This window comes from Vanellus vanellus (genome assembly GCF_965231255.1).
Source record: "Vanellus vanellus genome assembly, chromosome: Z".
Taxonomy (NCBI): Eukaryota; Metazoa; Chordata; class Aves; order Charadriiformes; family Charadriidae; genus Vanellus; species Vanellus vanellus.
In genome coordinates this window covers 57,186,156-57,207,563 of record NC_138908.1, presented here as the reverse complement: position 1 = coordinate 57,207,563, position 21,408 = coordinate 57,186,156, and the positions used below count along the sequence as shown (strand labels likewise).

Below are 21,408 nucleotides of genomic sequence, written 5' to 3'. Positions count from 1 at the left end.
CATTTTTGAGAAATAATAAACCACAGTAGCAGAAGACTAATCTGCTTGTGCTAAACGGGGAAGCAGATGGACACTACAAATTTTCCATCCTGTTTTTCTACCTGTGATCTACAATAAATTTGGTCTCACTATCAGTTTTACAGAAAATACTCAGCTTTGCTACCAGTGAATCTTCCATACCACAAATTTTTTCAAGAAGGACCTCCCTCTCTAGGCAACCAGCCAGTGCCTTCATTTTAACATTTCTCAGCTCAGATAATTTTTACATTAATGGCCATGCATATCTTCCACATAGCTCTAACTTCAGCTGCCTAACTCCAGTATTGCTTAGCAGTATTTCCACCCCAAGCTTAAATAAAACATTAGTGCAGTGAATAAAAACAACTCAAATACGCCTTTAATCACGCTGAAAATCAGGTTTCACTGATTAAGTTTCACTTTTATTTACAAAGAGAGAAATTTATAACAAACTAGACATCTCAATTAAATTATTTAATAAAGGTTAAATCCTGAGTTAGCAAAAGTTGTTGCTTCACTGAAGTTGCAGAAATTGCTGACAGGCATTTTTGTATTTTTGGCTCCCAGTACAAATTCTTCACACAGCACTTTTTCAAAGCTTTAAATCAGAGGCAAAACACAAGATAAAAATCAAAACTGAGGAAGATGGGAAATATCAGTGCAGCCTCAGTTAACTAGCTGTGCATCAGCTAGAGTACAGTACAAAACATTCACTGAGATTCATGACATCAGAGTTATGAACGAAAACACCGTTTTTCAAATCATTAATAGCACTTTTAAAAAAAAAATGCGTAATACAGGGATTGTAGTTTCAAATCAATACAATCAAATGAGTGATGATTAGTGCACGTTAATGTAGAAAGACCCACTGGTTTTAAGATAATAATGGCCAGTTTATTATGATTTCAGTAATTAAACCTCCTTTGCTAATCCATGAGTCAGTTGAGAATCTTCACAAATGTACCTTACAACAAAAGAAACCAGTTCTTGACTCTATTGTACACAGCTACAGCACAATTTGAAGGAAAAATACCTGATCGTGGAGCTACTGTCCATCACAGCTAACACAAAGTAAAGTCTCACAAAATTTTCTTTCCATGGTCTGTAAACTTCCCAGTACTGTCATGTAAAACTTCCCAGTTTTACTTTACATACTTTACTTTACATACTAAACTTCCCAGTACTACTCAAAATGATGATGCATGCATGAAATCTGCTTTGTATGCAATTTGGCAATACTCATGAGATGAACAAAATATTAATTTGTACAACTTGTAGTGTGGTACTGATGCCACATAATGTTTTATATATAGTTTGGAAAAAAGTATGAAGAAGTTTCTTCAGGTACAGAGAGTTCTCTGAATGAACATTAACTATTACACTGTGTTGAAAAAAAACTTAGGAGTATAAAGAAAACAGAAGTCAGTGGCTTCTGAACTCAAAGCTTGTCAATTAAATCTGGAAGATATTCCAAATCCCTCACAGTGATTTATAAAACCCATCCCATGGAAACAAAACAAGAGCAATCCAGAGACATTAGACATCTTTTTAAAGATGACTTTTCTTGGTATTTTTCCTTATGGAAAGCAAACCGTTAAAATGTATTACCAAGGTGCAATACTGTCACATTATCAAAAATCTCTCCAGAGGAGACAGACACTAAAAATTAGCCAATTCTAATAAATTAGAAGATAACTTGAAGTTTAGAGTAGATTAATTGTAAGACATCCACAAAAAGGAGTGGGGACTTAGCACTGTCACATACAGGAGAGCAAGTGACATGCTTATATGCTGATACTAGAAGATCCCAACAGGAACAAAACCACAAGATGATAGTTAGGTCAAACTTACCCACTCAAGTTTTAACACTGAAGAGACAGGCAAAAGGGTAGGAACTAAGTTTTTAACAGAGACATATTATTTGGAAAAGATAATCTAGACAAATAATTACCACATTCCATCATAATATCAATTTTCCTGCATTGTGCATTTGCCAAGGACTGCAAATGCAACCTACACAGGCATCATAGCTTTCAGTGACTTCATCCAGTAACAAAAGTAATGTTTACAACATTGCCAGCTCTGCGCCCCCACAATGTGAACAAGTATCTTTTAGCTGAAGGTCTTACTTTAACGGGATGGATAGAATCGGTAGGCGGTAAGTCCCCACATGTGCGTGAAGTATGGTTATATTTTACATAACAATAATAATTTCATGAGGCTCTTTCATTGCAATTCCCACCATATTACACTTCTCAAATGCGGTTTTCATTTTAAGAAACCCAGTAGCCCAACTGCCATTTCAGTGGAAGAACCAAGGTGAACTGTGTTCACATTGACACGAAGTATCACTATATCCCCAAGAGAGCAGTAGCCTTTAAACAGTCCAACTGCCAAAGAAACACCATTTGTCAACAAAGTACTTTAAATTCTTGTGAAAGTCTCTGGCATCTTGTTAGAATAAATTTGTCAGAGAGATCATCCTATTAGCACTCCATTACTGTTAACATTAAAAGACAAAAAGGTCATAAGTGCAGGACCAACCAGAAGAAAACGTCCAGTTTGGAAACCTCTCCAGTAAGGCATAGAGTTGAGGTGACTTTTGATCTTCTCCAAAAAAGTAATGTGCTGCTATGGCAAGGGAGACTATTCCATCAGAATGCTTTTCTGGGCTCTGAAAGCGAGAAAAGGCCAACACAGTCTTTATGATTGTTTATGGCTTTTAAATATAAGATAATCCAGATATACTTTCCTACAGACTTTGTATCTATGCAAACTTCATCCTGCAGCTCTTTGTCCTCTATGTTAAAACAATTCCTATCTTCAAATGTATTGGTCTGATTACACACTGAGTTCAAATTGAATTAATTGAATTGAACTTGCAACTAGGTATTTGGATTGCAGTGCCTCTGACATGTTAAACAGATTGCACTTGCTTGAACTTCAATGTTTATGTCTGTCAGTTTTGCTGACAAATCAAGACATAGACTCCAACATAGCATTTATATTGATCCATCTATTGTGAATCCTTAGGATGAAAATCCTTCTCTGCCTAGCTTTGCCACTATCAGTCTTGCAAAGCTTGTCACCCTGCAGGTTCCTGTCTGCCTTTATCAAGTACCCTCACAGGATTATTTGGCAGAGTGTACGGTCTGCCTGATCCAGTATGGAACAAGCAACTTTATGAACTTCCTAAGGTTGTTGTCATATTTACTCAAATAATAAGACACCGTTAAACCTATAATAAAAACATACAGATCTGCAAAAAGTTCTTCACTAGTAAGTTATGAGGGCAGGGATCATAAATCCCACTGGAACAGCAATGCTGGAAGCCTTGCTTCCAACTGAAAATAACGTAGAAGAAAATTTAGAAAACAAAGCTTTTACAACTCCTTTCAAGACAGGTAAGTTTCTCACCAAGGACTCCAGGTAATTTCCCAAACCCAAGCAAACCAAATATATGAAAAGGAAACTACTCACAACAGGAAAAAGAACTCTGAAATAGCAGTAATAAAGATAAAACTTCAGGAACTATGATATTAAGATCTGAGAAATCCAAACTTACAACCTCAGACCCTGGAGACAAGGAAAATATTCTCCCTTTGGCTGTTTGGCAAGTTAGTGGACAAAGCATCAAAAATATATTTTGCTGATATATATAAAGCTGAGGGACAAATTAAACCAGGGAAGCTAGAATTAGGATCTATCAAATAAAGCAAAGCTTAAGAAAGTTATTACGACATTTTTCACAAAAGAATGCAGAAATTGTGACACCAGGGCACACCAAGAGATTGGTGGGTTTCTGGCAGCAGCATACTCACCGTCAGTTCTACCCAGAAGTGCCACGGTGTAGCCTGCAGCCCATGGGAGTAAAACACAAAGTAGTCTCCTCCTAAGCTAGCAACTGGTATACCATCCCCGAGAGACCAGGTGGACAGAGCTGACCCTTCATGTGGCCGAACATACAGAGACATGTGACTTGGACCTGCAGAGACAAGGATATTTGTACCCAGAGGTATCAACAGGTGGAGGTAGAATAACCATCCATTTTCCTATACAGTAGCATGTTATCTCTGTATTACTATTAGTGTCTTCCAAAACATGATACAACTGTCTCCTCTACAGAAGCTTCAATTATTTCTAAGCAGTGAAATAAATGAGATGATGATGTAGAAGTGGGACAGAGCTATACAATGGACTTTAAGAAAGGACTTGCTATAAAGAGATCAAGGCTTACTCAAAATAGACAAGGTTATCAGTCCCCCAAGTAACAACCGCAACACAACACCCACAGCTCCTACTGTGTTATGAAACTGAATTAATTCATGCTAATCTCGCAAAGCTTACTATCTTGGGAACGGCACTAGAACCTGCAGTACTGGATTCAACACCTGATTTATTACGGGCATAAAAATAAACACAAATCACAAACCAGAAGCTTCAGTCACTCACCAGATACTTCAAAGCTTAACCTCACGCTGTTCCAGGGCATCAGTTCCTTGGACAGAACTTTAAAGTGAATGGGGCTTCTTGGAAAAATTTCTGGAGCAGGCAGATACCAGTTTTTCCTGGGGAAAAGAGTTTTAACTTATTCTCAATGCAAGACTCGGAGGTATTAAGTATGAGAAGCAAGAAGTTTTTGTATAGCTGACTTTGCTGTTACTAAATGAAATATTCAAATGCTAGTGATTCTAGCACAAGGCAGGTAAGATTAGCAGCTTGTAGCCAGACAAATATTTAAAAGGCATATTAACAGAAAATTAGGCACCAGTGCATTCATTAACTACCTTCATCTGCCTTAATTTAAAAACTAATAAAATAAGTAAGAATATTTGCATCTTCAAACTGCTACACTTCTGCTCACAAGATTCTTGGGGCATAAGAAATGGTCACAGCAGCTAGATTTCTTCTGTGGAGACTAGCTACTCTAGACTTCCTCTGCTGTCAGCTGGAACAAGACAGGGAAGAAGGGAAGAGACATACACACTCTAAATATGAACTGCCCTTTAGAACACTCCCCTTTACCTTCTTCTCCACTGGTCCTAATACTGATTTTCCACATATCAACTTCTACAGCTCCTGCAGCAGACCCAGCAATCTCTTGCAGAGATTCTAGCAGAAGGACCCTGTGCCTAGACAGAAGTTCAAGTGTCTTCTGAAGTGGAAGGATTATTTACTTTTAGACCAAGATTAGCCTTACTTTTTCTTCCCTTACAAAAGGAAGACTGCATAAGTGACCAATGTTCTTTGGCATTAAGTGTTTAAGTAAAGCAATGTTCACACCAACCGGAACATGAAATGCACTGGCAGAATCCAAGGAAGGCCACAGAAAGGAGCCTGCTCCTCACATGGAGTTCTAATGGTATCGTTGATTTCAGGTACATGGGGAGTTATGTGAGATATTCCATTATAATCAAATCCATTAATCCATATACCAGAGTCACTTTTAACCACATTTCCATCTAGGTCATGAAATCTCCTGCTTGTGTGCTAGAAGAAAAAAAAAAAATAGAAAAAAGATAGAAAGATGATGGAGCCTATGCAGTTCGCACGAGTCAGAAGTGACTGAAATATCCTCCATGTCAATCCTTAAGGTCTACTGCATTCGCAGTATGCACTGAACACATATCTGAGTATTTATGAATATATAGAGAGAATTACTCAGATAAAAGAAACACACCATAAAAACACCCACATTCAGAAGATGACTGTGCCTTTAATTATTTGCTCATCTCCCATCACATTCACTTTTTAAATTATCATTGCTTACTCAACTCTTGCACTTAGAACCCCCTAAAAAAAACCCTCCTCTTATGACAGAGATGAACTGAACACTGAGACTGAATAAGGGAAACATTAGCAATTCCTTCAAATCCACAAATGATTATTAGAGCTTTTAAATTAAGCAAGAAAGGAAAGATTACTCTTGGGGAGGGCGTGGCGGGGAATTCATTAAGGTTTGAAAAAAAAAAAAAAAACCTAACACACACTTCTGCAGCCAACAGAGGGCAATACAATATGTAAGGTTTTTCTTACCTGGAGAAAGACTCTTTTAGGCTTTGGATTAGTCGCATCAGAACTGTAAGGAAAGAAGATTCCACTACAAACGAGAATCAGAGTGACTACAAACACAGTAGTTAAAGTTATTAACGTCGCTTTTGTACTTTTGACAAGGTAAATGAAGTTAATCTAGAGAATAAAAAGACATCCCAGTTATAAAACTGCAAGACTTAGAAATGAGACACTATTTGTATAACTCTAAAATCCAATTATGGGACTGAAAGTACATTAAAAAGAGATCATTGCAAGTACTACTGGACATGAGACACTTTGTAATCTCAGTATTTAATCCCAAAAGGAATAAAGTGAGTACTTCTTGGAGCTTTCAAAAATTCCGTATTTTTTTAAAACATCTGCCAACAAAACCCTAGAACCTTTATAGCAAGGGAGCAGAAAAGAAAACCCTAAGAATTTTTTTTAAGTGTAGTATACGTATTGTTTAGCCACATACTATACTTCGTCTAAAATGAATGCCTGTTCAAATTCCAGCATTAAATTGCATATTTTACACCAGTCCTTACATCATCATAGAACAGATGCATTTTTATAATCCTTGCTTCCATGACGTTTCTTTGCCTAACATAAAACATCAAATCTTTTATACGTTTCCTAGAATTTTCCTGTAATATTTAAGATATTGTCAAAATATAATTAACTTCAAGTATTAATTTAGAAAAACATTGATTTTTAAACTCTCTAGGAAAGTTAAATGTTTTAAACATTTACAAACTCTACTTACAAAGTAAGATGACAGAATCATAGTGATGACCACAATAAATCCTGCCAATACCACATCTGGTAGAATTTCTGAGCCACTTCGTCCCATGATAGGAGTAAACATCTCAAATACAGTCCAACTAAGATACATCATATACAGATATGGAACAAACATTCCCAGCATGTACATCATGACAAACTTCATAGTGGCGCCTATAGGGGACAGAAAAAAAGACAAAAACCCCATAAAAAGCTTAAAAGCTTACTGCTGTAAGGCCCAATACACAATACTCATCCTCACCCCTGACATGGTTATGGAAAGGGCATCTCATTTTGCATAGCGAGTGCTAATATATCTTTCAAAAACACCAGAAAACCATTCTTGCATTGCAAAAAACCAAACTTTAAACAGGTGTTCTGTCCCAAACACTACTACTAATATCACATTATTTTTAACAACCTTTACTGTCCATCAAAGTACCCAATCTTATTAATAACCCCACACAGAATTGTTCTTTTTAGCCCAAGACACAGGATGTTTTTCAGCGTATTTTTTGACAGACCTTCTCCGTACTTTGAAACTGTCTTTAGTTCAAGAACACTTCTTCCTGTGGCAAAAGTGTCATGTGTACTTTGACCAAAGAGAATTCAAAGAGTGGGATTTATTTTGTTTAAACAATAGAATTTGGAGGAAAACACCCAGTATACAACAATAGGGACAGAGCTTTGGAAATACAACCTCTCCCCCTCAAAACTCATACCTTTTTGGCTGAACTCTTTATGGATCATCAGCTTAGCAAGTAAAGGAAATGCTACCCATAATGTACAAATGAATGCTGAACACAGGCCCATCTGAGTAAGCACAGCCAGTGCTACAGACCAAATCATCAATGAGGCATCAAAAAAAACATCTCCCAGGTACTGCTCATTCACATTCTGTAACAAAAAAAGCAAATACACTCATTACTGAGCATATTCCTTGTCATTACTGAGCATATTCCATGTATCACATCTCATGAGAACACACAGGAAACCCCTTATTTCTTACATATAATTGTTTTCCTTGGACAAAAAAATTTTGCAAGCATCATCTCACCATTCTCTTACTATTTAGAGTTATCCATGATAGTATACTTTTTAAAAATGTTTTTTAAATCTGCTCTGACATAGCTTGAAAAAGAGATTACATTGTCTGGGGCACAGGGAGGAAGTGAATGTACAGATGACAATACCAAGAAGATGGCAGGTTAATGTTTTAGGTATGCAGGCAAATAGGGCCTTTTTATAAAAAGCATCAGTATATGTGAAGCATATATTATGTTAAGTAGTTATGCATTACTTATGTGTGAAAAAATATCTGTATCTCCTCAGATTCTAAACCTGTTTTTGAACAGCAGCTATTAATACACTTGTACAAACACTGTTATTAGTGCACAAATATTACACTGCTGCCTTTATATGTCTACCCACAGCTGTCACTTCAGAAGTCTGTGTTTTTAAATATATCATTTGTTTTGAAGAAAAAAACACATGTATAGGTCAGATAATACCATATGTTTTCAAAAATAAGGAAGTTTAACCATCAAAAATGTGGCTTGGTTTTGTGCGGCTTTTAAGTTACACGGTCAATGCTGCAGAGTTTGTAGTGAAAGACTCTTAATTGCAAATCCTGCAAGTAGCAAGAAGGACTGCTTGCGTGAACAATGGCTATCAGAAAGCACCTAGTTCAGTTTTGGACTGAGAAGAAAAAAAAAAAAAAAAAAAAAGGGAGAAACAGACGAGTTGCCAAACCTATTTCAAAACAGAAAGCTTATTAATTCATAAGTTCTTGAGGCACTAACAGAAAACACCCAGGCATTGCCTGTGATAGCCAAGTAAGAGACTAGCTTCCAAAATCTTTATGCAACTCTAAGTACAACCTAAGTTACAGAGGCAGCATAAAATGTATGGTGTACTGCAAGCTCCAGCATGCAAGAAAATTAAGAGACACATGATATCAAGTCGGTTGATCTGCTGATCAGACAATCAGTAGGCAAGAAGTAGATCCAGAGCCTAGAACAGCTGAACAGTCAGTGAAAGTATGCTCTCCCATCAGCTTGTCCAGAAGACTAGAAAATGGCAGCATCACATCTATTTTATAAATGGCTCATCTTTTCCAGAGAAGGACACCACCACATACAAACATTCATTAACATAGATATACCAGTTAACTCTCTTCCAGATAAAGACACAATGGATTCAGCCACAGCTTTCCATACAATCAAGTTTCATTAAGTTCTCAAACTTCTTTGAATACTTGGATGAAGATGGATTTGTTTGACAACTTAGGTTTCCTCAATTCCCTTGCCCAAAGCTTGTACAAACGGCCAAGAAGATAAGTAACAGTAAGCTAAATCACTAAATATTACTGTGCCTAAAACCTAAACCTAACAGGCTCACATAGTCGACTTCTGCCCTGGAAGAGCATCATCTGTCAGGTACCTCAAGGCACGACCTCAAGGCCTTACTTGTTTTTAATGCAAAGCCATTAAACTATCATCTAAACATATGGGATTGTTATAAGCTATAATTATGACATTATTATGCAAGTCAAATCGTGTTGGTTAGTCCACAAAAAAGAATTCCAAGCAAAAAAGGTAGATAGATAGTAATCACGGCCAATGACAGCAATGGAAAGGTAACACGCACCAAATCCTCACCAAGACTTGCAGGGGCCTAAATAACCTTTACCCATTGCAGAAAAGAACGTGGACTATCAAGAGCTCTGTTCCATCTCCAGGTGCGGTCAAAACAACTAACAATCAGAATAATCATAGAGGGAAGCATGACTACACAAACTTTTACACCACCTTCATTTAGAAAGCTCTGTACAGCACAGATTACTATATTAGAAGAGGGCATGACAGAACTAGAAATTCTGATAGATGTAAGCAAAAAGCTCCCATATGAACCACCTAAAAAAAAAACAGTTGTGTTATTTGCTTAGAAGGTTATGAATACAAATGATATCACCAAAACAATATGCATAATAAAAGGAATAAAACAGAGAACTGGAATTCCAAGTTTCATAACAAAATGTAAATGATAAATTAGATTAAATAAGGAATAAAATATTGAAAGATATGTAAGGAGGTACCGTACCAAAATAAATTATTAAATTTAGAGAACCTGTCATACAAGTACATTCAGAGGCAACAATCTGGTAGTATTCAAAGAACATTTGAGTATATGTGTAGATTCTGTAATTATCAAGAACATGAAAGGTATAAAAAACCCTAAATTGTCTGCTGTTGCTCTGATCTCTTATCACTGAAGTGATGGCAAGAAGGGAAGGTGCAGACAGGGAAAGAAACAGTACTTTATAATGTATTCTACTAGGCTTTTGCCTTTTTTCTCAAGCAGCTCCTAAAAGTCATTAGAAAGCCTTTAATCACGAAGCTCTTAACTCTCTGATTTAGTAGAGCAATCCCTATGCTTAGATGAAGTGATTTTTACAGCAATATTTTAAATACTTCTGTCTAATACAGAAAACTTTTTGCATCTTTTTCGTTAACTCAAAAATTAAGCCTGCCACAGATTAAACACTACGTCACCCTTCAACAGTAGCAACAAAGTCAAGCCTACCTTGTAGAAGAACTTCTTGGCCAGCGTATGCACAAGAATGAGCTTAGCTGCAGCTGCAGTACCATACAGAAACACAGAAACATAGAAATGGGTGTACCAAGAAAGAGATCGTCCAGTGACAGAGACAAACACTGCCACTATAAGGACTGCCACCAGTGCACAGACCCAACTTAACAGTGTTAAGCCGAATGCAGTAAGGAATTTCTTCAGGTTATGAACAGCTGTGAAGAAAAAAGAATTTTCATTCAACAGTCACGTATTCTACTTCAGACTATCATCAGGATTGTAATTTGCCCACAGTTCAATTACTCTAACAACCAAACTAAAATGGCATGAGGAGTCCGTTGTGAAGATTTCTTAATAGCATGGTCTAAATCACTTAGTCTATTTCTTTGCAAATCCTTTTGCAGTCTTCCCCAATGCAAGATTTATTCCCAGAGTACTAATGTGTTTTGCAGATTACCATGTTCCCAACAGTAAAAATTTATCTAGGGAACCAATGCAGACACTCAACCATCTGTAAAGTCTCAAAACAAACCAACCAAACAAAAAACACTCAAAAAAAAAAAAAAAAGGAATTGCTTTTCTTGTAGCTTTTTCTTACTCCAAAAAAGTTTGCTGGATTTGAGGGTAGGGGTAGTGGTGTTTGATTCCCCCTCCCCCCCCCAAACAGATATGTTCCTACACATACCTGAAAAGGCCTAACTAGAAGATTTAAGTTGTTTTATGGCCTTTATTAAGCTTTGTTATCTTTTTTCCCCATTTGTTGTTCTTATTTGCTTCTGCCTACAGACAGGTATTACAGAAACATGATTCTGAAGCCCTGTCTGTGCTACCAGAACAAAGATACTAAGCAAATTTTTTTTTCATTTTCAAATCTTTAGAAGACTTAATTTTAATCTTCATGAAAGGATAAGAGACATAATTGTGGTTCATAAATGCTAGCCATCTAGGCCTATCACAGCCTTTCTTCATCATACTTAGTTACAGTTGAGAGATTTAAACACAAAACAACACCTATGGCATGCTGCACACCTAAAATTTCTGAAGTTTATCTAAAAAGATGACTTCATCACCTGAACACTTCTTCATCTACTAATTGCTATTCCTTAAAGAGTGGTGTGATTGATTTTTTTAAGAACTAGACTTACCTCTGGCTTTGGGCTGCAGTACTTTCTTGCTCAAGTAAAGAAAGGCGATTGCTGCTGTAATATAGTTCATGATGGTGCCAACACGGGCAGGATAAGCCAGGACAAATAAACCAAGTACATCAAAGAACACAACGTTTCCATGTCGATACTCAAAAGATTTAGCCAACTTATCTGATGTCGCTAGGTATTTTAGGACAGCCAGAATATTGTCACCTATTTAAAAAAGCAGATACACAACATAACTACATCAGGGTTGATGAATCAGTATACAGCATTCTTTCAAATGCAAGCATTCTTAAAAATGAAACTGTATTGAAATATCCTCAAAGATGTGAATATACAACTGATTATTCTGAAATCTGTAGTCGATGGTACGCACAGCATAGTGTTTTCACAAGTTAATCTAGACAGCTGTCACTAAAATAAGTATACTTGGGAAGCTTCATGTATTTAAACACTGTTGCAATGAAGGGAGTCAAGTCTTCAGCCCGTAAGCCCTTCTTCAGTTTGATATTAAAGCACTGGACTTCAAGGCTAACCCATAGAATCTTCCTCCTCTTCTCCTTGCCAGTAGTAACCCCTCCATGTTTCAATGTCTATGAATTACCTCCCTTTCTTTCCCTAGATGACTGTAAGTAGGAGACAAGGAGGCCATTTCTCTTTGTAGCCTTTCCCACAGTACAGCCAAAACACATGTAATTGAGCGAGAACGTTTGTTCTCAACTTTCATTTTGCTTTTACTTGACCTGTAAAAGTGCTTACTGGCTGAAAAAGTTTGTCTTTAAATTTTTTTAGCTATGATACATTTAGCAAGAGATGCTCTAGGTAACCAACACAACCAGCAAAATCATCTTTACAACAGGAATTTAGAAGCATGATATTCTGTCTTGCAACTGCATTGGTGCCAAAAAGTGTTTAAAACTCTTATTTGTGCTGGTCTTCTGTATGAACTTGAAGAGGGAAATGGTCAAAATCTTAGAGGCATTTACGATTACGATAGTTTTCCCTGGGAAACTAAAGGTCTTACTGTAATTTGCTTTACTGCAGTCTGTCAAATAGCCTGCTATGGGCACAAACTGTTAGAAAATAAATCCTGTTTATCCAGTCTGCGTGCTACCACATAAGTTTAAGTGAGATTCATTCTAAAAGAAAAACCTTTGTTGGCAGATCAGTCTCTATGCCACCAACTTAACCATAAGCTTCTCATGATGAACGTTAATCAGTAAGGGGACTTACTGAGAGAAAAGGAACGCAGAATGCTGAACAATCGGGTATAAATGGCTAGATTATAACCTTAATTAGATTCCACAGTTACTTTCAAATCAACATCACTGCATACCCAAAGCTTATCTTCCCAAGTTGACCAAACATATTTTCTTTCTATTTTAAAGACATGCATTCAGTTAATTCTTTGTTCTTTAGAACATGTCAAGCATGCTCTAAATTTGTAATTAAAATTATGAGTTTCTTGTGATGGTAGTCTTAACAGCAAAATGAAAAAAACAGCCACAACACTACTCTTTAATAAATTACCAAATTCTTGAAACACCAACCTGCTCTCTGAATGGAATCTGTTAAAATTCTGTCTGATGTGTCGTATTCCGTATGATAAATGTAGCCATTTTCAATAAAAGCCAAATCTATTCCTACAGAGAAAAAGCATGTTTGAAATCATGTAAACCTAAAACCACACAACAAATAAGAGAAAGCCTCTGATATATTTCACACAAAACTCTGCTCTACTTTGTAGCCCACTCACTATCCTTAAATATGAACAAAATAGTTGCTTTGTAGAAGGAAGACTAACTGAGATTCCATGTGTATTTAAAAAGGGACACTTTTAAAACATTTCAAAATATCTGTCTTTTCTAGTGTATTGATTTGCATCACATCGGTACACAAACTGATCTCTACTGGAGAAACACATGAAAATTCTTAATCATCTCAGCTTCAGAAAAGATGTACGTGGTGCTTTCCAAACATTTACTAGTAAAAACATCAGAGATCCATGCTGAAAACTAATAAAAAGCAGCACTGTGAAACTATAGAAACTCCTCAAAATAACAGGTGTGCTCTTTTTATTTCTAATTTGTAAACAGCTTTTCCAATAGCTAGTCTGAAAAATCTTAATTCATTCTTAATTCTTTAACTCAATTACTTCATTTCTATTTGCTTAGAAAAAAACAGAGGTCAGTGAGAATTTATTTACCATTTATCATCCAGGTATGATTCCAAACAAATAAAGAACATATTCTGCAAAATCAGCTACTTTATTTTCAGGCCAGAAGCATACTTTGGAACAGTTCAGAATATGACAACATGTTTTGTTCTAAGAATCAATTCAGAAATATCGCTTTTCTTGAAAATTACTCCAATGACAACCTGTGCCAGACAGCAAGGATTTTTACAGAAGTTTAGATTCCTTTGAATTGTGTTTGCATTGTGTGTTTCACATTTTTTACAACTGGTCATTCTCTGCAGAATGGATAGCAAACTGTACACAGATTAGCAAAATAAAAATCTGCTGTCCTGTGCTTGATTATTATGGAAAAAAAAAAAAAAAAGGTAACGAAATGCATTAATTACGGAGTCTCTGTCTTAAAAAAAGATTATTTTAGTTTATCCATTAGGTACAGACATTTAATCCCTGGAACCAGGTTATCAGCATCATTACCAAAATGTTTCAAATCAGAATATTTAATTCCTGGAGTGTTTTCCTCATTTTCAGGAAACTTTACCATGCGGTCTCTTCCTGGAAAACAGCAGTCTCCAAAAAACATCCTTAACAACCTACCCAACAAACCAAATCTAAAGGCTTTTGCCTTAGCAAAAAAGCAGGAAAATTTGCTCCCAAACTGAAAGACAAACCAAATTTGAGGACCTTTACAGAGTGAACTGCAGAACATTCTCCATGTTATAAGCTTAAGATAAATTACTGCATAATGTGCATTGACATCTCTTCTGGTAACATACCTGGAACATTGCCAAAGTCCCTGTAGATACGGAAGTCTGTATCTGCTGGGATAATACCACTCTGAAATATCTCCTGTGCCACCACAGAGGCAAAGGGATGTTTGGCTGCAACTACGTATGCTTGTACCAACCACGGATTCTCAGGTCCTAACAAAATATGAGCAGAAAGTCCACAACAAACACTTTTTGAACTTCAGTTAGGATATGCATCTTTATCATAACAAATAACTAATGCAAAGGAACTCGCTAGAGTTTTAATGCTGTTGCCCCACAGGCTATATACTAAGTGCGTTTGTGTTGGCTGAATGACTCACACTTGAGAAAAAGAGTTAGTTACACTTGTGGGAAAAAAAAACAAAAACAACCAAAGCACCAAGCAACACATGCCTTGAGTGTTCAGTGGCAGAGCAGACAAGCCAGCTCCCAAAAAAGACCCATCAGTACTGAAGAAGTCACAACCTTTAGCACAGTTTCCAATTTATCATTTATGTATCACACCTCAAAATTGCTGTTTAGATAAAAGTCTCTCCAGTAAAGTGTTCAATGCAAGTAAACAATTAAGCAGCTCCAGGAGTATAAAGAAGTCTGCAGTCCAACTAGGATGGAGCAGAAGTTTAACTGTAGCCTACAACACAGTTTTGCTCCTTCCTGAGCAGCAGACGGAGTTCTAATGCCAACACGTCCCTCCAAAGATTTTGAACTGCTGTGAAAATTAAATAAAGCATATGAGTATGCAAGATATACGAGATATCCAAATCTGTTTTTCTCCTTATTACCTTGATGTAAAAGGGAAATACAACTTCTGTGATTCAGTTCTATGCAGGCTTCCCACCTATGAGGCAAATTCTGTGGCAGAGCTTTAGCCTACGTGTTTCTAAAGACGAAGAGCAATTTATGTGCTGAAAAGGGTTGGGAAAGCGGCACAGGGGTTCTCCTGACTTTTGCTTATGAGTCAGTTTCAATACTCCTTTAAGTCTAAGTTGTTTATTATCAAGTTATCGTAGAGTAGAAACTGGACACAATGCAAGCTCCTACCTGTTTGAAAAACAAGTTCTTTTCCTCCTACACCTGCTGCCTCCAGGTTAATAAAAGCTCTAATTGACTTGGCCCACTCATGTTGTGTAATGAAGCCGTGACTAGCCTTGATGGGAAAACAAAGAAAAAAAAAAATAGGTCAAATATCTTCCAGTCCAGCCTAAATGTTATTTTCCATCATGTATGATCATATATGGACAAGGCAGCCAGATCACTTACAACACAAACAAATGCAGAAAATCCAAGTCTTCTAATTATATTAATATGGACAATAGTCTTAATCTAAGTATATTTTTCCCTTTGAAATCAAATACATTTTCCTCAGAATGTTAAGACTGACATTTCACTAATATTTCAACAGATGAAATACAAGACGTATCTGCAGGTACGCTTTCCTTTGTCAGTCTTAATACACAGCTTTGATGTATATTTTATAATTCTGACACATTCTCACCTGCAAAATATTTTCTTCTGCACCATTAAATAAAAATATCACAGCATGCTGCAGGGGCTCTGATGATTTTGAAAGTGTGCTAAGTATTTCAAGCATCACTGCGCAGCTAACAGCATCATCACTGGCACCTTAAAATAATCAGCAGAACAGTATGGCTTACAACAAACACACAGAATTGCAACAAAGACCAGAGAATAAAAAAGCCTTATGCTATCTCAGTCAGCAAGGAAACACCAAAATTCACACCTTTAAAACATTCTTAAAATTAAAGTATACATTATAGTACAGTATTTTCATGATCAGATGCTTTCCACTAGCCTTCCTTCTTTGCAGAAAACATGTTTTGCTCTGAGCTCAGCAGTCCGTTCTCTTCAAGTTCCTCACCCAACGTTATTCTAGACTTACTCTCACTTCTTCACACCTCCTCCCATGCCCTGCCAGCTTTTTCATCTTGATTAAGCATCCATCTTTTAGCCAAGGTCTCCCATTGCCCCATTTCCCTCACTTTGCTGCAAGCTGTAGCATCTCCCTACTCTAATCAATAAAATTTGGAAGCAAACAGAGATCCTTTAGGCCTGGGTTGCATATATGATGCTGACGCACATTGAGATGACAATGGCAGTGTGGTCAGGTCTCAGCATGCTATTAGGGCAGGCTCATTAGTTGCTAAAACTTTTTAATTTACACATTAAAAAAGCAGCTTTTCTAAAGCTTGTAACTTGGCAAAATTTAGACATACTTGCCCCACCCATGAAAAGAGCATAGTCCTGAGACAAACACAAATCTCAGTCTAAATTTTAACCTTAGCTTACTGTATGGAAGTACTTTAGAATCATAGAGTAGTCTGGGTTGGAATGGACCTTTAAAGGTCATCTAGTCCAACTTCCCCTGCAATGAGAATAAATAAATAAAAAAATCCCAAAATCTTTCCAATACACTTCTGTAACCTATTTCTCAGAAATTAATGCCTTTCCAAAAAGCCCCCCAAAACTATTTGATTTAAAGCCCTGATTATACTGATACCCAAATTTATCAGTAGCCTACTCTTAGCCACACTGAGTTCTTTTATCTAACTTTAGCTGTGTTGAAAACTCATGAGTGATTATAGTTTTCAGCAAGATTAATCACTTATCTGCCTCGCTGTGAAGCTAAGAAAAACAAAAGTTATTGGTTTTAACAGACATACAGATTTACATCTTAGTAAAGCAGCCATGTAGCTATAGACAATGACACAAGCTCACAAAGAAAGTACCATTCTCAAATACTTCATATACAGCAAAACAGACCAGAGGTTAACAGTTTTTATGGCAAATATCAGTAACCTAAGAAAATCATGTTATCAGGTCCCTCTGTGATAACTTCAAAGATGTTTCTGCCTTCAAGTTTATTAGAAAAGAATCAAATAGGCCATATAAACTGAAAATTAGTACCATCAGAACAAGAAACATGTTTTAGTTTACAGCTGATGTTTCTCTTTCACAAGGAACTCAAGCTTTCTAACACTCAAGTTCTAATGGTTTACTGAGTTTTGTTTTACTCATCTTTTATGCATAAGCATCAACAGCAGATTATGTTTTATTATCTGATTTTCAAATATATTACTAATTGATCACCGAGTCCTGCTGATTCTGGTTAAATAACACCTTTTTGGTAATGAAAAAAAGCTATAAGCAAGCAACTTGCAGAAATACAGGAGAGTAGAAAACAAAAAGTTCATGCTTAGGTTACGTGCAAGTTTCACACTAGGAAAACAAAAAAGCAGCTCATTTTTGTGGCAAAGGGCTTTGTGATTAAGGGCAAGCATACAGGCTGATTTCTAGCTCCTCAATAGATTTCTTTACAACCCTATACAAATCACTAATATTTTTGGCACCTCTGTGCAAGATTGGTGAAATATTTTACTGTCTGAGTAACTGTAAAGAAAGCAATTGATGCAGACATAATCCTGCATTAGAGCCCATAGAAGGGGACACACAATTTACATAGGGAATCAATTTAAAGACAGTTTTCAATAATCACTGTATTATGCTTGTGAAGTATTCTTTCTATGTCTACGCAGCCGTATTTAGACTATAGATACAGTAATTAGCATTTCTGCAGTTGCTAAATCACAGAGCATGTATAGTAATCATGCAGTTAAACTTAATTTGGAAACTCATCTTGCCTAAATATGACTGAGGAGAAAGAGAAGCTCTGTATACTATTTGATGAAAGAAAAAAGGCACAAAGAGTACAGCAAGTGCTTTGTTTACCTAGCCAATACTCAACTGTTTTCTCAATAACGAAGACAAATTGCATGTGCTAAAGAACAGAAGGCCAGTGTGTGGTGTAAATGAAGAAACTTCAGTAAAAGCTGTGCTGTTGGTGACTGAAATCTGTAGGTATTTTTCAACTGCAGTAACAGACACACACCTGTGGCTGAGTGTTACAACAAATATTTTTGTGCAGTTTTCAGTTCCCTACCTTCCTGGCACCATTAAAACCATGTATTTAACAAAGCTGTTTACACCCTTGCTACAGGAATTATTTAACATGATTAGATTTATAAAAATGCAGAGGGACAAGAATAAGAGAGCATGCAACAGTGACAGTAGCAACGAGATGTACACACTACGAAGGCAACAGTACCTTAATCTTTTATCACTACAGTCTTTTGAGACAGAAGCTTTGAATGCAGAAAGAAAAAAAAAAAAGAGAAGGCATATCTTAAGGATATTACACTAAAAATTTGAGATGAAGTATGACACCAACAAAGGGAGGGAAAACACAGACTGGTTAGTGGGGGTGGGAACAGTCTCTGGCACAAAGCATCCTGTGAAAGGAAAGTACAGAAGTATGGAAAGACCTGAACAACAGGAGGAAGCAGCACATGAACTACATGCATAAGCAGCAAATTACAAGAAAGGCAGATATAATCACACTTTCTAGAAGTCTGAATATAGTACCCATAATTTGCTGCCTACCAGAAAGTGAGAGTGAAATCCTGATTTTAACAGGACCAACATGTCACACTAAATACTGAATCTCAGTGAAGTCAAGCAGACTAGTTGACACGTGCAGCATTCCAACATGTGGCTATAAGGCTACTTGGTATGAGAAGACAGTGAGCCAAACTTTATGGCTCATGTAATATGTAGAAACGCAGAATGAACATGTGGACCTACCTGGGGTATTTGGTACAGAATCAAAGTGACAATTGGACAACACTGCATGCTCAGCTCCATTTCGGGGTTCGAGCTTCACTACAACATTGGTTATGTTTGCATAGTAACTAGTAAAGCCTCCTAAAAAGTCAATGCTGAAGGAGCCTGTAGGCCTCTGTATGTCTACAGACAACTTGTGAGCATCTGTCCTTTCTCTTTCTATTGCCCTAATTTGTTCTAAGAGGTAGTTAACTGCAAGAACTTCATTTTCTGGACTTCCAACTGTTCTGGGCCCAATTGCTGTTATGTTGTCAAGATATCCCCTGCAAGAGATAAATTACACATTCAGCATCAACACACTCAACATTTAGTACATAACTTATCTACAACTGTAACATTTTTGTACATTGTCCTATTTCAAAACTCACAGCAAGTGGAAGAGACTAGAGCCAATTAGACAGTAACAGCAGTCAAGACGCCAAAGATCATTATGGTAACTGGCATAAAGTACTGATCTTTACTCAGGGCTCCTCATCCTGTCTATCACAACATTAAACCAAACTACTGTTTTTCTGGTTTGAACATACCAATCCAAAGAGAAACAAAAGGGTGAATGGAGAAGCTAAAGATTTTACCTTTAGCAAGGTCCTTCACATGCATACACGCTCTTCCCTGAATGTCTGCATAAGCACACTCCTAGAGAGGTTTACACCAACTAAAATTTGCCAAGAAACCTTCCTGGGCACCAAATACTTTATAATACTACGAGAATTAAACTGTGGAGGACGCGGCGTTCGCTCAGCAGGGTCAAGAGGCAGCCAACACGAGAGCTGCAGCCAAGACGGTATCTGCACCTACGTTCCGCAAGCGCCCCGGCGAGCTCTGAGCTCTTGCCAAGGCCAGGGGAAGACACAGAGCAGCCCCCGCCGGCAGGGCCCACACCCGCCGCAACGAGTCGGGCTCATCGTCCGGGGCCCGGCCGGCGCTGTGCTGCCAGCCTCCCCCGCCGGGCCCCAGCCGGAAAAGCCAGCGGCAGTCGGAGGTAACCCCGGGCGGACTCTGCCCACCGCGGCTGGCCCGCCCCGGGCAGGTCTCGCGGCTTCCCGCCCGCCCGGCGCACCCGGGCAGGAAGGGGGCAGCTGCCCGCCCCGTCCCGTCCCGCTGTACCTGGCGCGGGGGGCGCTGAAGTCGCGGGGCCCGGCGGGGGAGGGCCGGCTCAGCAGCTGCCGGTGCGAGAATTGCACCAGCGCCCGCAGCCCCAGCAGGTACAGCAGCACCAGCGGCGCCGCACGCGCCTCGGGCAGCGGCAACGGCAGCAGCCGTCGCCGCCGCGGCCCGCCACGCTTCTTCCCGCCCGCGTCGCCGTCGTCATCCGCCCGCGGCGGCGGGTGGTCCCGGTCGCGGCGGCCGCCGGTGGCGCGGAGCCGCCACACAGGCGGCACCGCCGCGCTCCGCTCCATGGGCCGCACGCTCAGCCCCGGCTGCCGGCGCGAGCTCCGCCGCGCAGAGGCGCGATACGGAAACGGGCGAGGGTCAAAAACCGACGCGGCGCGACCCGGCCCTCTGCCCGGCGGGGCTAGAGGGCGGGGGGCGTGGCCCCGGCGAGTCACGTGGAGAGAGGGGCAGGGCCCTGACACCGGCCGCCCGCCCACCCATGCCGTTGGGGTCTGTTATTGGCGCTGCGCGTGGTGCTGCGCGTCGGTAACCGTCGCTCGTCGTCTCGCGGGCCCGGGCGTGCGTCCGGCCACCGAACCGAGGCCGGGAAGCCCTCGTCGGCGGTTGCCGGTGGAGGGCACCGGCCTGCTAGCAGTGGAGGCCTCTCGTCTCGTCGCAGCGCCCCGGGGCAAGCAATGGCCTGACCCAGTGCCTGAGCGAGCGTTGCCCCACGCTTTGTGGGCAGTGCAGCCTCGCTCACAAAGATGTACAAGTCTTCGTGTTTTCATGGCTTTTCTTTCTTTCTTCTTTTTTTTTTTTTTTTTTTTTGTTAATACTAAAACACAGAGGGAAGCGTGCAGAAGTAACTGTGGTGTCAGTGCGGCAGCAGTAAAGAGTGCCACAGGCCACCGCACCAGAGACGAGGGGTGGTGAAACCTCGCAGACGTGAAGTCACGGTGCTCGGCATTGCTGGGCTTTTTTCTTTTCCCCCACTGCATTATATTTTTGGCATTTCGTAGCTATGGCACTGCCCTGCCTGGAACTCAGGTAGCCCGGGGTGAAGTGCAGTAATTCTTGG

General features: G+C 39.0%; 1 protein-coding gene across 1 annotated transcript; it reads right to left on the bottom strand.

Annotated features, from left to right (window-relative positions):
- Positions 1–407: 407 nt before the first annotated feature.
- On the bottom strand, positions 408–20,635 carry ERMP1 (endoplasmic reticulum metallopeptidase 1; the record flags this gene model as incomplete). The annotated part of the gene is made up of 15 exons (XM_082497621.1): positions 408–2,692; positions 3,840–4,003; positions 4,471–4,586; positions 5,306–5,508; positions 6,055–6,207; positions 6,818–7,008; positions 7,557–7,731; positions 10,420–10,640; positions 11,571–11,783; positions 13,124–13,216; positions 14,544–14,690; positions 15,579–15,684; positions 16,033–16,160; positions 19,197–19,498; positions 20,343–20,635. The coding sequence occupies 15 exons, from the start codon at positions 20,633–20,635 to the stop codon at positions 2,528–2,530; spliced, it is 2,670 nt and encodes an 889-aa protein (XP_082353747.1). The 3' UTR covers positions 408–2,527.
- Positions 20,636–21,408: the final 773 nt, after the last annotated feature.